At 49.2% G+C, this 12220-nt stretch overlaps 1 protein-coding gene across 1 annotated transcript; it reads left to right on the top strand.

Annotated features, from left to right (window-relative positions):
- The first annotated feature begins 7761 nt into the window (after positions 1 to 7761).
- On the top strand, positions 7762 to 11494 carry LOC119275224. Its single transcript, XM_037556029.1, has one exon. It carries the CDS (start codon positions 7858 to 7860, stop codon positions 11362 to 11364), a length of 3507 nt encoding a protein of 1168 aa, XP_037411926.1. The 5' UTR covers positions 7762 to 7857; the 3' UTR covers positions 11365 to 11494.
- The last annotated feature ends 726 nt before the right edge of the window (positions 11495 to 12220 follow it).

Genomic DNA, 12220 nt, shown 5'->3' with positions numbered 1-12220 from the left:
CGGTCGATGTGTGGAGTAATAGTAGTAGATGCAGGCAGGAGTCGGTCTACTTGTTATGGACGTGATGCCTATATACATGATCATGACTAGATAATCTCATAACTATGCGCTTTTCTATCAATTGCTCGACAGTAATTTGTTCATCCACCGTAATACTTATGCTATCTTGAGAGAAGCCTCTAGTGAAACCTATGGCCCCGGGGTCTATATCTTATCATATTTGCTTTCAATCTACCTTTATTTGCATCTTTACTTTTTGCATATATATTATAAAATACCAAAAATATATTTATCTTATCATACTATCTTTACTAGATCTCACTTTCGCAAGTGGCCGTGAAGGGATTGACGACCCCTTTATTGCATTGGTTGCGAGTTCTCAGTTTGTTTGTGTAGGTGCGTGGGACTTTTGAGGAGCCTCCTACTGGATTGATACCTTGGTTCTCAAAACTAAGGGAAATACTTACGCTACACTTTGCTGCATCACCCTCTCCTCTTCGAGGAAAACCAACGCAAGCTCAAGACGTAGCAAGAAGGATTTCTGGCGCCGTTGCCGGCGAGGTCTTCGCTCACGTCAAGACATACCAAGTACCCATCACAAATCCATCTCCCTTGCATTTACATTATTTGCCATTTGCCTCTCGTTTTCCTCTCCCCCACTTCACCCTTGCCGTTTTATTCGCCCTCTCTTTCCCAATCTTCCTCTCTCCTTTTCGTTTGCCTTCCCGTTTACATGGCCAAATCAAAAAGAACTAAGGGTTTTCTCCCGAGCTCTAGTGCCTTGGACAATCCCTCTATCCTCTCTAAGCTCATGAATAATGATGCTATGGAAAGACCCACCGGGGTCACCAATGAGAGCTTAAATAATTTTGATGAGGATGACTCTGGAATTTTTCGCTATTTACTTGATGAGTCTTTAAAAGATGCTTGGGATAGGTTATTAAGGATTCGTGCTAGCTATGTGCTTCAATATCAAATTGAAGATTACTTAAAGAGTTTTTATATTGGCTTGCCCGCTTCTTTTAAACAAGTTTTAGATTCCATTTTTGAAGGAAGTTTTCTTGAAAGGGATGCTATAGATACTTAAGAAAAAATGAAAACCATATTTGGGCACCCTATGAATGATAAGGTTGAATCTACTACTCTCTTGTGCTTTTATCAAAATGAAATTATTAAAGAGATGAAGTCTAGTGTAGAGGCAAACTTCCGTAACGTGCTTAATCTTACCTCTTCCATTAATGGACATGTGCTTACCTTAAATAGAAGAATGAATTCCATAGAGAGGAGATCATCCTCTCCTAGTGCCAAAGATGGCACTCGTTAGATCTATCTTTGTTTTTATGCCTAGCTAGGGGCGTTAAACAATAGCGCTAGTTGGGAGGCAACCCAATTTTCTTTATGTTTTTTGTTTTTGCTCCTGTTTAGTAATAAATCTTGCATCTACCTTCTGTTTAGATGTGTTTTTATCTTTTAATTAGTGTTTGTGCCAAGTAGAACCTATGGGATAACCTACGATGATAGTTTATTTGATTCTACTGAAAAACAGAAACTTTGCATGCACGAATATAATTTTGTTAAATCACAGGAACGTGCTATTGCGTTTATTCTTTTTGCTGCTGTTCAATAAACAAATTGTACAGGACTTCCTATTTTGGTAGGATTTTTAGAGTTCCATAAGTTTGCATTAGTTACAGATTGCTACAGACTGTTCTGTTTTTGATAGATTCTGTTTTTCGTGTGTTGTTTGCTTATTTCAATGCATCTATGGCCAGTAATTCAGTCTATGAACCATAAATAAGTTGGAATAAGTAGGTTTAACACCAAATTAAATAAATAATGAGTTCATGGCAGTACCTTATGTGGTGGTTTTGTTTTCTTTCACTAACGGAGCTTATAAGATTTCCTGTTGAGTTTTGTGTTGTGAAGTTTTCAAGTTTTGGGTAAAGCTTTTATGGACTATGGAATAAGGAGTGGCAAGAGCCTAAGCTTGGTGATGCCCATGGCACCCCAAGATATTCAAGGATAGCCAAAAGCCTAAGCTTGGGGATGCCCCGGGAAGGCATCCCCTCTTTCGTCTTCGTTCATTGGTAACTTTACTTGGAGCTATATTTTTATTCGCTACATGATATCTGTTTTGCTTGGAGCGTTGTGTATTATATTAGTCTTTGCTTTTTAGTTTACCACAATCATCCTTGCTGTACACACCTTTTGGGAGAAGCCTATTTGATTAGAATTTGCTAGAATACTCTATGTGCTTCACTTATATCTTTTGAGCTTGATAGTCTTTGCTCTAGTGCTTCACTTATATCTTTTAGAGCACGGTGGTGTCTTAATTTTGAAGAAATTGCTAGTCTCTCATGCTTCACTTATATCATTTTGAGAGTCTTTTAGAACAGCATGGTATTTGCTATGATCATAAAGTTGGTCCTAGAATGATGAGCATCCAAGTTGGGTATAATAAAAACTATCATAGAAAGTGAATTGGATGCTATGATCAATTTGATGCTTGATAATTGTTTTGAGATATGGAGGTTGTGATATTAAAGTCATGCTAGTTGGGTGATTATGAATTTAAAGAATGCTTGTGTTGAAGTTTGTGATTCCCGTAGCATGCACATATGGTGAACCGCTTTGTGATGAAGTTGGAGCACAATTTTATTTATTGATTGTCTTCCTTATGAGTGGCGGTCGGGGACGAGCGATGGTCTTTTCCTACCAATCTATCCTGCTAGGAGCATGCGCGTAGTACTTTGGTTTTTGATGACTTCTAAATTTTTGCAACAATTATATGAGTTCTTTTGATTAATGTTGAGTCCATGGATTATACGCACTCTTTCACCCTTCCACCATTGCTAGCCTCTCTTGTATCGTGCAATTTTTGCCGGTACCATACACCCACCATTTACCTTCCTCAAAACAGCCACCATACCTACCTATTATGGCATTTCCATAGCCATTCCGAGATATATTGCCATGCAACTTTCCACCTCTCCGTTCATATGACACGCATTACTTTTGTCATATTGCTTTTTGCATGATCATGTAGTTGACATTGTATTTGTGGCAAGGCCACTTTCATAATTTTCATACATGTCGCTCTTGATTCATTGCATATCCCGGTACATCGCCGGAGGCATTCATATAGAGTCATATATTGTTCTAGCTTCGAGTTGTAAATCCATAAAAGTGTGATGATCTTCATTATTAGAGCATTGTCCTAGTGAGGAAAGGATGATGAAGACTATGATTCCCCCACAAGTCGGGACGAGACTTCGGACTTTACAAAAAGAAAAAAAAAGGAAAAAAAAGAAAAAAAAAAGAGAAAGGCTAAAAAGAAAAAAAGAGAAGGCCAAAGAAAAGAAAAGAAAAAAAAGAAAAAAAAGAAAAAAAAGAAAAAAATAAAATGAGAGAAAAGGAGAGAAGGGACAATGCTACTATCTCTTTTTCCACACTTGTGCTTCAAAATAGCACCATGATCTTCATGATAGAGAATCTCATATGTTGTCACTTTCATATACTACTGGGAATTTTTTATTGTAGAACTTGGCTTGTATATTCCAATGATGGGCTTCCTCAAAGTGCCCTAGGTCTTCGTGAGCAAGCAAGTTGGATGCACCCCACTTAGTTTCTTTTATTGAGCTTTCTTATATTTATAGCTCTAGTGCATCCGTTGCATGGCAATCCCTACTCACTCACATTGATATCTATTAATGGGCATCTCCATAGCCCGTTGATACGCCTAGTTGATGTGAGACTATCTTCTCCTTTTTGTCTTCTCCACAACCACCATTCTATTCCACATATAGTGCTATGTCCATGGCTCACGCTCATGTATTGCGTGAAAGTTGAAAAAGATTGAGATTATTAAAGTATGAAACAATTGCTTGGCTTGTCATCGGGGTTGTGCATGATTAAATACTTTGTGTGATGAAGATAGAGCATAGCCAGACTATATGATTTTGTAGGGATAACTTTCTTTAGCCATGTTATTTTGAGAAGACATGATTACTTTGATTAGTATGCTTGCAGTATTACTATTTCTTATGTCAATATGAACTTTTATTTTGTATTCATTTGGGTCTGAACATTCATGCCACAATAAAGAAAATTACATTGAGAATTATGCTAGGTAGCATTCCACATCAATTTTTTTTATCATTTACCTACTCGAGGACGAGCAGGAATTAAGCTTGGGGATGCTTGATACATCTCCAACGTACCTGTAATTTTTGATTGTTCCATGCTATTATATTACCCATTTGGGATGTTTATGGGCTTTATTTTACACATTTATATCACCCCCCTAGATGGGAGGAGGGTTTCCCCCTAGTCTGTGGTCTCCATGGCTCCCGGAGGGCAGGAGCCCCTCCGAGATTGGATCTCTCTCTCTCTCTCTCTGTGTGTGTGTCTCACTCTCACTCTCTCTCACTCTCTCTCTCTATTCTCTTCTATTTCGCGTTCGAGTTTTTTTGGCCCTTCACCATTTCTTCAATTCCCGGGGATCCGTAACTCCAATTGGGATAGCTTTCTTGCGGCGGAGAAGGGCACCAACCGCCTTACAGGGGCCCCACAAGCCTGCCTGGTGCACCCAGGGTAGGGGCGCGCCGTCTGAGCTTGTCGCCCCCTCGGGCATCGTCTCGCGTTGATTCTTTTTCCCAAAAATCACATATATTCCAAAATAATTTCCATAATTTTTTATCGCGTTTGGACTTCGTTTGATATGGATATTCTATGAAACAAAAAATATGCAACAAACAGAAATTGACACTGGGCAATGGATCAATATGTTAGTCACAAATATAATATAAAATGTTGCCAAAAGTATATGAAAGTTGTAGAATATTGGCATGAAACAATCAAAAATTATAGATACGATGGAATCAGTCGGTATCCTCAAGTCGTCACATACTCACTATACCGATATCCTCGTTGCCGGTTTTGTTCTTCTTTCTTGTTGTCGTGTTCCGGCATCCCCGTGACGAAGTTAGCTGTGTCTGGCCAGACAATGATAGATTTCATTATACCGACAGGGCCCTAAGAATATCTTTCCATCGTCGGAGGAGAAAATCCCACTCTCAATCTATCTAGTCCCTTGTCAAACTTTCCGAAGAACTTGTAAGTTGTCGCTATGATCACCATGTTACATGTGATGTTTGAGCAACCCCAAACCCAACGGTACGGTAAGAAGCGACTACGATACTCTCATGGTCTAAGGAGAAAAAATACATGTAAACACTCTGTGTTATTAAAATTGATTACAGATGATATTATCTCAATTCATCGCAAACAACTTGGGGTCAATTCAATATGATCGTTCTTCTAATGTCATAATCTCAATGTTGTTTTAGGATTATCATTACACTTAATGATATTCTAAAATCTGGAAAATATGATCACCAACAACACTTGAGCTAGTCTTAGAGGCGAGACTAGGAACCTTTATGTTATCCATTTATCATTTCACACGTGCATATGAGTTTTCCACTCAATCGCATATTTCAGGATCATATCAGTTATAGCATGAAATGTAAACACTTAACTATGAATACGGAAATATAATAATACAATATTATTGCCTTTATGGCATATTTTCAATAGTCCCACTATAAATAGAGGTGGAGAGAGCCCTCCATTTCATCCCAAGCTCCCCCTCAACACATGCCATGCAATGATATGGCTTTCTATCTTTCGCCCCACGAAATAATTTTGTACACCGAAAGGCTGTCTAGTCTTTGGTAGAGCCTAGTTTTGGACGGCAAAGCCCTGCTGGATAGTTGACACCAGATGTGTGCAACCCGGTAGAGAGGTCGTAGTTTGATCTTAGTTCGGGAGATACGCGGAGGTTCTGTCCGAGAAACTATTGAGTTTCTGTCCGAGAGCCTCCCGAAGGGCTATCCGAGGAACTATCCGAGAGCCTCCCGAAGGGTTGTCCAAGGGACTATTCGAGTTTTTGTTCGAGAGCCTCCCGAAGGGCCGTGCAAGGCACAATTCAAGTTTCTGTTTGAGAACCTCCCAAAGGGCTGTCCGAGGGACCGTTCGAGGGAGTACATCCTCGTGGTTGGGAAGTTGTAAAATTCTAACTGCGGGGATCTGCACCAATGATCTCCGCCAACTCTCCTTTGCTGCGCTACGAGTCGGTAATGATCAGATCAAACCTTGTATGCATCTTCATAGTGGTCCTGAGCTGGTGCGTAGGTCAGAATTTTTTGTTTTCTGCTGCATTCCCCTACATTAATACAATATGTAACACATGTATTAATAGTGGTCCTGGGATGCCTATTGTAAAGTCTTCCTGTTAACCTATCATTGGGTCCTACTAGCAGGATATGACCGAATGGTAGCCCTGTCCGATTGATAGATCCTGCCTGAGTGGTTGTCCCACTTTGTTTGGCCATGACCCTTAGCTGCTATCTAGACCGTGACGTCCATGGGTCTAGGCTTTTAGTTGGAACACATGTCGTCATGGGCCTACCTGGCGGGGCTTCCCTCATAATTAGCCCCCGAGTCTGTCTAGGTCTCGCTGAGGGAATCGATTGAACCCTTGCTGGTAGAAGATTTTGACTGGGTATAAATGTTAATTTTAAAACAATATACGAAAAGGCTCAGTGATACTCTATCATCTCTCGGAAGATGTTGACTACCAGACTAGTTGAGGGCATATCATCCGAATTACTCCTATAAAGGATGTCGTACCCGCCTCCTGAGGGGCTCCGGAGCCGAAGAATGCCTCTGCGCCGGCCGTTTTTAGGTGGCATGCCGCGAGGGCCTCTCAGGGTTGTCCGAGCCGTTCGATCTGCCCGGACGACTCGGATCCAGGCAACCTTCCTAGGTGGTCCATGTCGGGTGAACCACAGGCACGCCCGGGGCCACAATCATGCAGTTTATTTGTGTCACGCTCACATGCGGTGTCTCGTGTTGCCTCACGCACGATGGCGTTGCTAGACCCGCCTGTCGGCGTCCTTCGCCTTGTGCGGGCTGGTCCGATCGTGATAGGAAACGTGTGTGCTGCGCCCGCCTGGGCCGGCTCGCGTGTGGGCCGTTGTCAGGCCTACGTGAGCCGGGACCCTTCTGTCGGCGTCCTCGCCCCGCGTGCCACTCTGACCTGGCTGGGTTGCAACAGGTAGGCGCCCGCGAGGGTCCATGACGCGTCGGCCCCTGCCTTGGCGGGGCCACCCCTCTACGGTGGGTTTGCGTCACGCCAGCATGCGTCTTCTCGCTCGTTGTGCCATGTGTGAGAGGGCGAGACGGATCGGACCGCCAGCATCGCTCGCCAGGATGTGGAGTGGGCATTCAGAGTGTTGCAAGATAGTTAGGCTATTGTTCGTGGAGCTGCAATGATGTGGAAAATAGAGACTTTGTCGTAGGTGATGACATATTGTGTCACTTCCACAACATGATTGTCGATGACGATAGTGAAGGGGCAACTCAGACACATGAAATTTTTTATATGAGACAAAGGGTTTTAGTATGAGAAGTGTGACTGATTAATCGAACATTTCAGGGTTACCTGCGCGCGTCAAATATTAAGGGGTCGGATTTGTCAAAGTCCGGCTGCCGATGCTCTGAAAACACCAAGGAATCCAGAGTAAATTTCTCCACCTCAGCGGCCACGAGTCACGAGAGGGCACATGCGATCCTGCCGAGCAACGGCCGCGATGCCCGCCGCGGCGGTCGCACGCACCACCTGCGCCGTACCCTCGTCAACTCCCGCCCACCTCTCACAACATCACAGTGGCCACATGACACGGCCAGTGGCAGTCTGTAACCTCTGTTTCTGGGTCGCTTCCTAGCCAAGTCAAACCCAAGCTACTCAATACAATATGTCCCCTAATCCCATGAAGCCCATCAACAAAAATAATGCAACCGAAGCATCCATGGATTATTATTTGGCACCATCCTCCAAATGATCCAATCTGGTCCAGGTATTCTTCTAGATCTGGCACATTCTGGTCAGAGATCCATGCCCATGCACGGCGTACTAGAGCGGAGGAGGTAGCGCCGTCCCGCCGAGCCGAGCACTTCTTTCTTGGACAGGACTGGAGAAATTTCTATGTTCTGGTCAGCAACCAGATCGCTCTAGCTGTGAGTGTTAGCTTTTGCGGTGTTGCAGCAATGGCGGTGACCACCTTGCAGTTCGTCGGCGCGTTCCTGCTGCCGCTGTTTGCCGTGGCTTCGTCTTTTGATCCGTTCCACCGGGACGCGCAAAGGATGGATCCCATGGGCGGCGGCCGGCAGCAGGGGCCCTTCATCCCGCACGAGTACGTGCGCTTCGCCGACGTCAAGCGGCAGTGCCGGTCCGTGCTCTCCGCCGCCGCCGACCTCAAGTTCGACGCCAACCGCGCAGCCGCCCTCATGCCGGAGCTTTCCTTCGTCAAGGGCGACTGGAAGCAGGACGTCGACGACGGCGCGCCGCTGATGCCGTTCGACGGCACCGACGCGCCCGAGGGCGGCGCGGCAGGGGCACCGTCTGACCCGTTGCCGCTCGCCACGTTCATGCTCACGCACGTCGACGTGGCGCTCCGTGGGAAGACGGCGCTCAACGTCAGCGGCGTCCTTGGTGTAGCCGTCTCCCGCAACGGCACCGCCCCGGAGATGGGCCCCTACGTGTCGCCGGAGCTCAAGGTGTGGCCCGGGAGCACCGAGATGAAGATACTCTTCGAGGGCGTGTACACCGAGACCGGCAACGGCGAGAGCGTGCTGTGCCTGGTCGGCGAGGCCGTGCTCCCGCGGCGCGGCAAAGACGCCGCCAACCCGTGGGACTGGGCCAAGAACACCGACCGCAACAACTTCCAGCCTCCAATCACCCACGACAAGAACATCCTGCTCGTGCTCCGGTACCCCACCACGCTGACGCTTACGACGCGCACCATACGCGGCGAGCTCACGAGCACCAACGGCAGGTCAGACGCCGGCTACTTCGGCGCCGTCACGATGCTGTCGCAGCTGGGCGCCTACTCCAACTACAAGTTCGGGTCGGAGGAGCTCGTGAGCACAGCGTGCAGCCCGCAGCCTTACCGCGACGACATCCTCGGCGACGGCCGTGGGATATACAGAGGCGGCTCGCTGTGCGGCATCCTCGACCTGTTCACGTCGGAGGACGTGTTCGCCGTCGTGCCCAACTGGAAATGCAACTCGACAGACGCTCTCTGCCGGCGGCTCGGTCCGTTCGAGATCGACAAGTCGGTGGACGCGACGGACGGCGGGTTCAAGGATGTCAGCATCGTCATGCAGGACATCCGGTGCGAGCCGAGCACCGTTCCTGGTGAGAGATCGGCCAAGGTCTCGGCGGTGTTCCGGGCCGTTGCACCGTGGGAGCACCGGTACACTGCCGCGAAGCGGAGCGGGCTCAGCGGCATGACGCTGGCCGCCGAGGGCGTGTGGCGCCCGTCCACGGGCCAGCTCTGCATGGTGGGGTGCCTCGGCGTCGGCAAGAAGGCGTGCCACTCCCGCGTGTGCCTGTACGTGCAGACGACCTTCTCCGCCACCCGCCGGGGCATCGCCGTCGGGCAAATCACCCGCATCGACGGCGGCAGTGGCGTCGCCCACTCGCCGCTGACGTTCAAACGGGCGGTGCACCCGTCTGAGCTGTGGAACAGGTTCGGCGTCTCGGGCGGCGCACCGCTGAGCATGGCGTACGACTACACCAAGCCCAAGCAAGCCGGCGAGTTCCTCACGCGCAGCGAGCCGTTCATCTTCGGCACTGCCATAGCCAAGTCTCTGCTGAGCTATCCGCGATTGGCGGGTGACCTTGCCCGCGACCTGTCCGGCCTCGCCGACGAGCTCACCCTCCATGTGCCGGCCGTGCCCGACCCGTTCCCTCGCGAACGCTTCGAGCGGCCATTCCTTCAGCTGGAGGTGCTCTCGCTCGGGCCGCTCGTCGGCCGGAATTCGCCGGGGTTTCCAGGCGGCACGGATGGACTTGACAAAAAATCACCCTCCTCGGAAATGCAGACGGCGAGGGCGACGTCTCTTCTCAACGTGTCCGCGGAGCTCACGCTCTCCGGGAGCCCCTACATGAACGTGTCGGCCCTGTTCCTGGAAGGCGTGTACAACCCGGTGGACGGGCGGATGTACCTGATCGGGTGCCGGAGCATCTATGCGCCATGGCGAGCCTTCTCGGCCATGCGAGCGCTGGAGGACGGCATGGACTGCTCTATCGAGATGAGGGTGGACTACCCGCCGACGACGGCGCAGTGGCTAATCAACCCCACCGCGAAGGTGCACATCACCAGCACGCGCGACGCCGGCGACCCACTGTGGTTTGACGCGACGTCGCTCCAGACGCTGCCGATCATGTACCGGGAGCAGCGGCAGGACATCCTGTCCCGGCGGAGCGTGGAGGGGATCCTCCGCGTGGCCACGCTGGCGACGGCCATCGCCGCCGAGTTCAGCCAGCTGATGTACATCAAGGCGAACACGGATGTGATGCCGTACGTGTCCCTAGTGATGCTGGGGGTGCAGGCGCTGGGGTACAGCATGCCGCTCATCACGGGCGCCGAGGCGCTGTTCGCCCGGATCGCCGCCGCGGGGGGCTCCGTGGACGGCGTGGCGCCGCCGTCGTACGTGGTGGACAAGAGCCAGCTGTACTGGATCATCGACTGCGTCGTGAAGATCCTCATCCTCGCCGCGTTCCTCCTGACGCTCCGTCTGGCGCAGAAGGTGTGGCGGTCGCGGATCCGCATGCTCACGCGCTCCCCGCTGGAGCCCGGCCGCGTGCCCAGCGACCGGAAGGTGCTCCTCTACAGCTTCGGCGTGCACATGCTGGGGTTCATGGTGATCCTGGGCGCGCGGTACGTGAGCGCGCTGGGGCGGCCGCTGCGGCAGGAGGACTCGTACATGGACGCCCGCGGCAGGTCGCACGCGCTCCGGCAGTGGGCGGTGACGCTGGAGGAGTACGTCGGGCTGGCGCAGGACTTCTTCCTCCTCCCCCAGGTGGTGGGCAACGTACTGTGGCGGATCAGCTGCAGGCCGCTGAAGAAGAGCTACTACGTGAGCGTGACGGCGGTGCGGCTGCTGCCGCACCTTTACGACTACGTCAGGGCGGCGCCGGCCATCAACCCCTACTTCGCGGAGGAGTACGAGTTCGTCAACACCAGCCTCGACTTCTACTCGGCGTTCGGCGACGTGGCCATCCCGCTGCTCGCCGTCGCGCTCGCCGCAGCCGTGTACGTGCAGCAGCGGTGGAACTACAAGATCATCAGCAGGACCGTGAAGACGCAGCAGAAGAAGCTGCAGCACCTCGGGTCCAGGGTCTACGAGCGGCTGCCGTCCATGTCGTCCGGCAACTACGAGGCCGAGCTCGTATCCGGCGTGAACGAGGCCGTTGGGCTCGTCGGGCCACGCCGGGACGCCAGCCTCGGCTAGGTAACATATCGGACGGTTCTCTGTAGGCCTCCCGTAGGTTGACAATGTATGTGCTTCTTCTTCTTCTTTTTTCTAAAAATCAAATGTACTTCTAAAAGTTCAATAAAGTTTCACACATCTTTGAGCTGTACTCCATTTGTGCTACTAATATCAGTCACATTCTCTGATCATCAGTGACAAAAACTCTAGAATTGGTGGCTCCAGAACCGTCGTGGTGTTGAGTACTACTAGTGTAGTGATCTAAATGCTCTTATATTTCTTTACGGAGAAATTAATTTATTTGTACACCGTAAATGATGCCGATACGCATGATTTTGGATTTGCAATGATCTTGCTTAATCACGTGACAACCCTATTGAGCTTGTACTGCATAGTTAGCTTTGAGCACTAGCATATCTCTGCTCATGTAGGAGTGGATTTAGAGCATCTCCAACAGATGCGCGGCCGCGCGGCGCGCTAAAAATCTTTTACAACGTCGAAATACCATTTTCTCGCGCGCACGGGGAGGGAGGGGTTGCTGTAGCAGAAGTGGTAGTATATATTGCGCGCCGCAAGAAGCGTCCAGCATGCGCGCTAAATTACATCGCCCGCGTCTAGCACAAATAACATTTCCCATTCAACATAGAACTAAACAAGATCAAACACACATAAAAAAAACCAACAATAAATAGTTCCATTATTATTACAACTCAAACAAATAGTTTATTTTTCAATACAACAAATAGTTCATGAACAATGCAACAAATAGTCAACATCATTACAACAAACATACAACATCAAACTAGTTTTGTCGCCTATTCCCTGACAACCACTCCTCGACTAGATCATTTCGAAGGTCAGCATGCGTTTCGGCACG

This window comes from Triticum dicoccoides, chromosome 3B, assembly GCF_002162155.2.
Source record: "Triticum dicoccoides isolate Atlit2015 ecotype Zavitan chromosome 3B, WEW_v2.0, whole genome shotgun sequence".
Classification (NCBI taxonomy): Eukaryota; Viridiplantae; Streptophyta; class Magnoliopsida; order Poales; family Poaceae; genus Triticum; species Triticum dicoccoides.
Note: the sequence above shows the minus strand (reverse complement) of the source record. Positions and strands in the feature narration are given on the sequence as shown.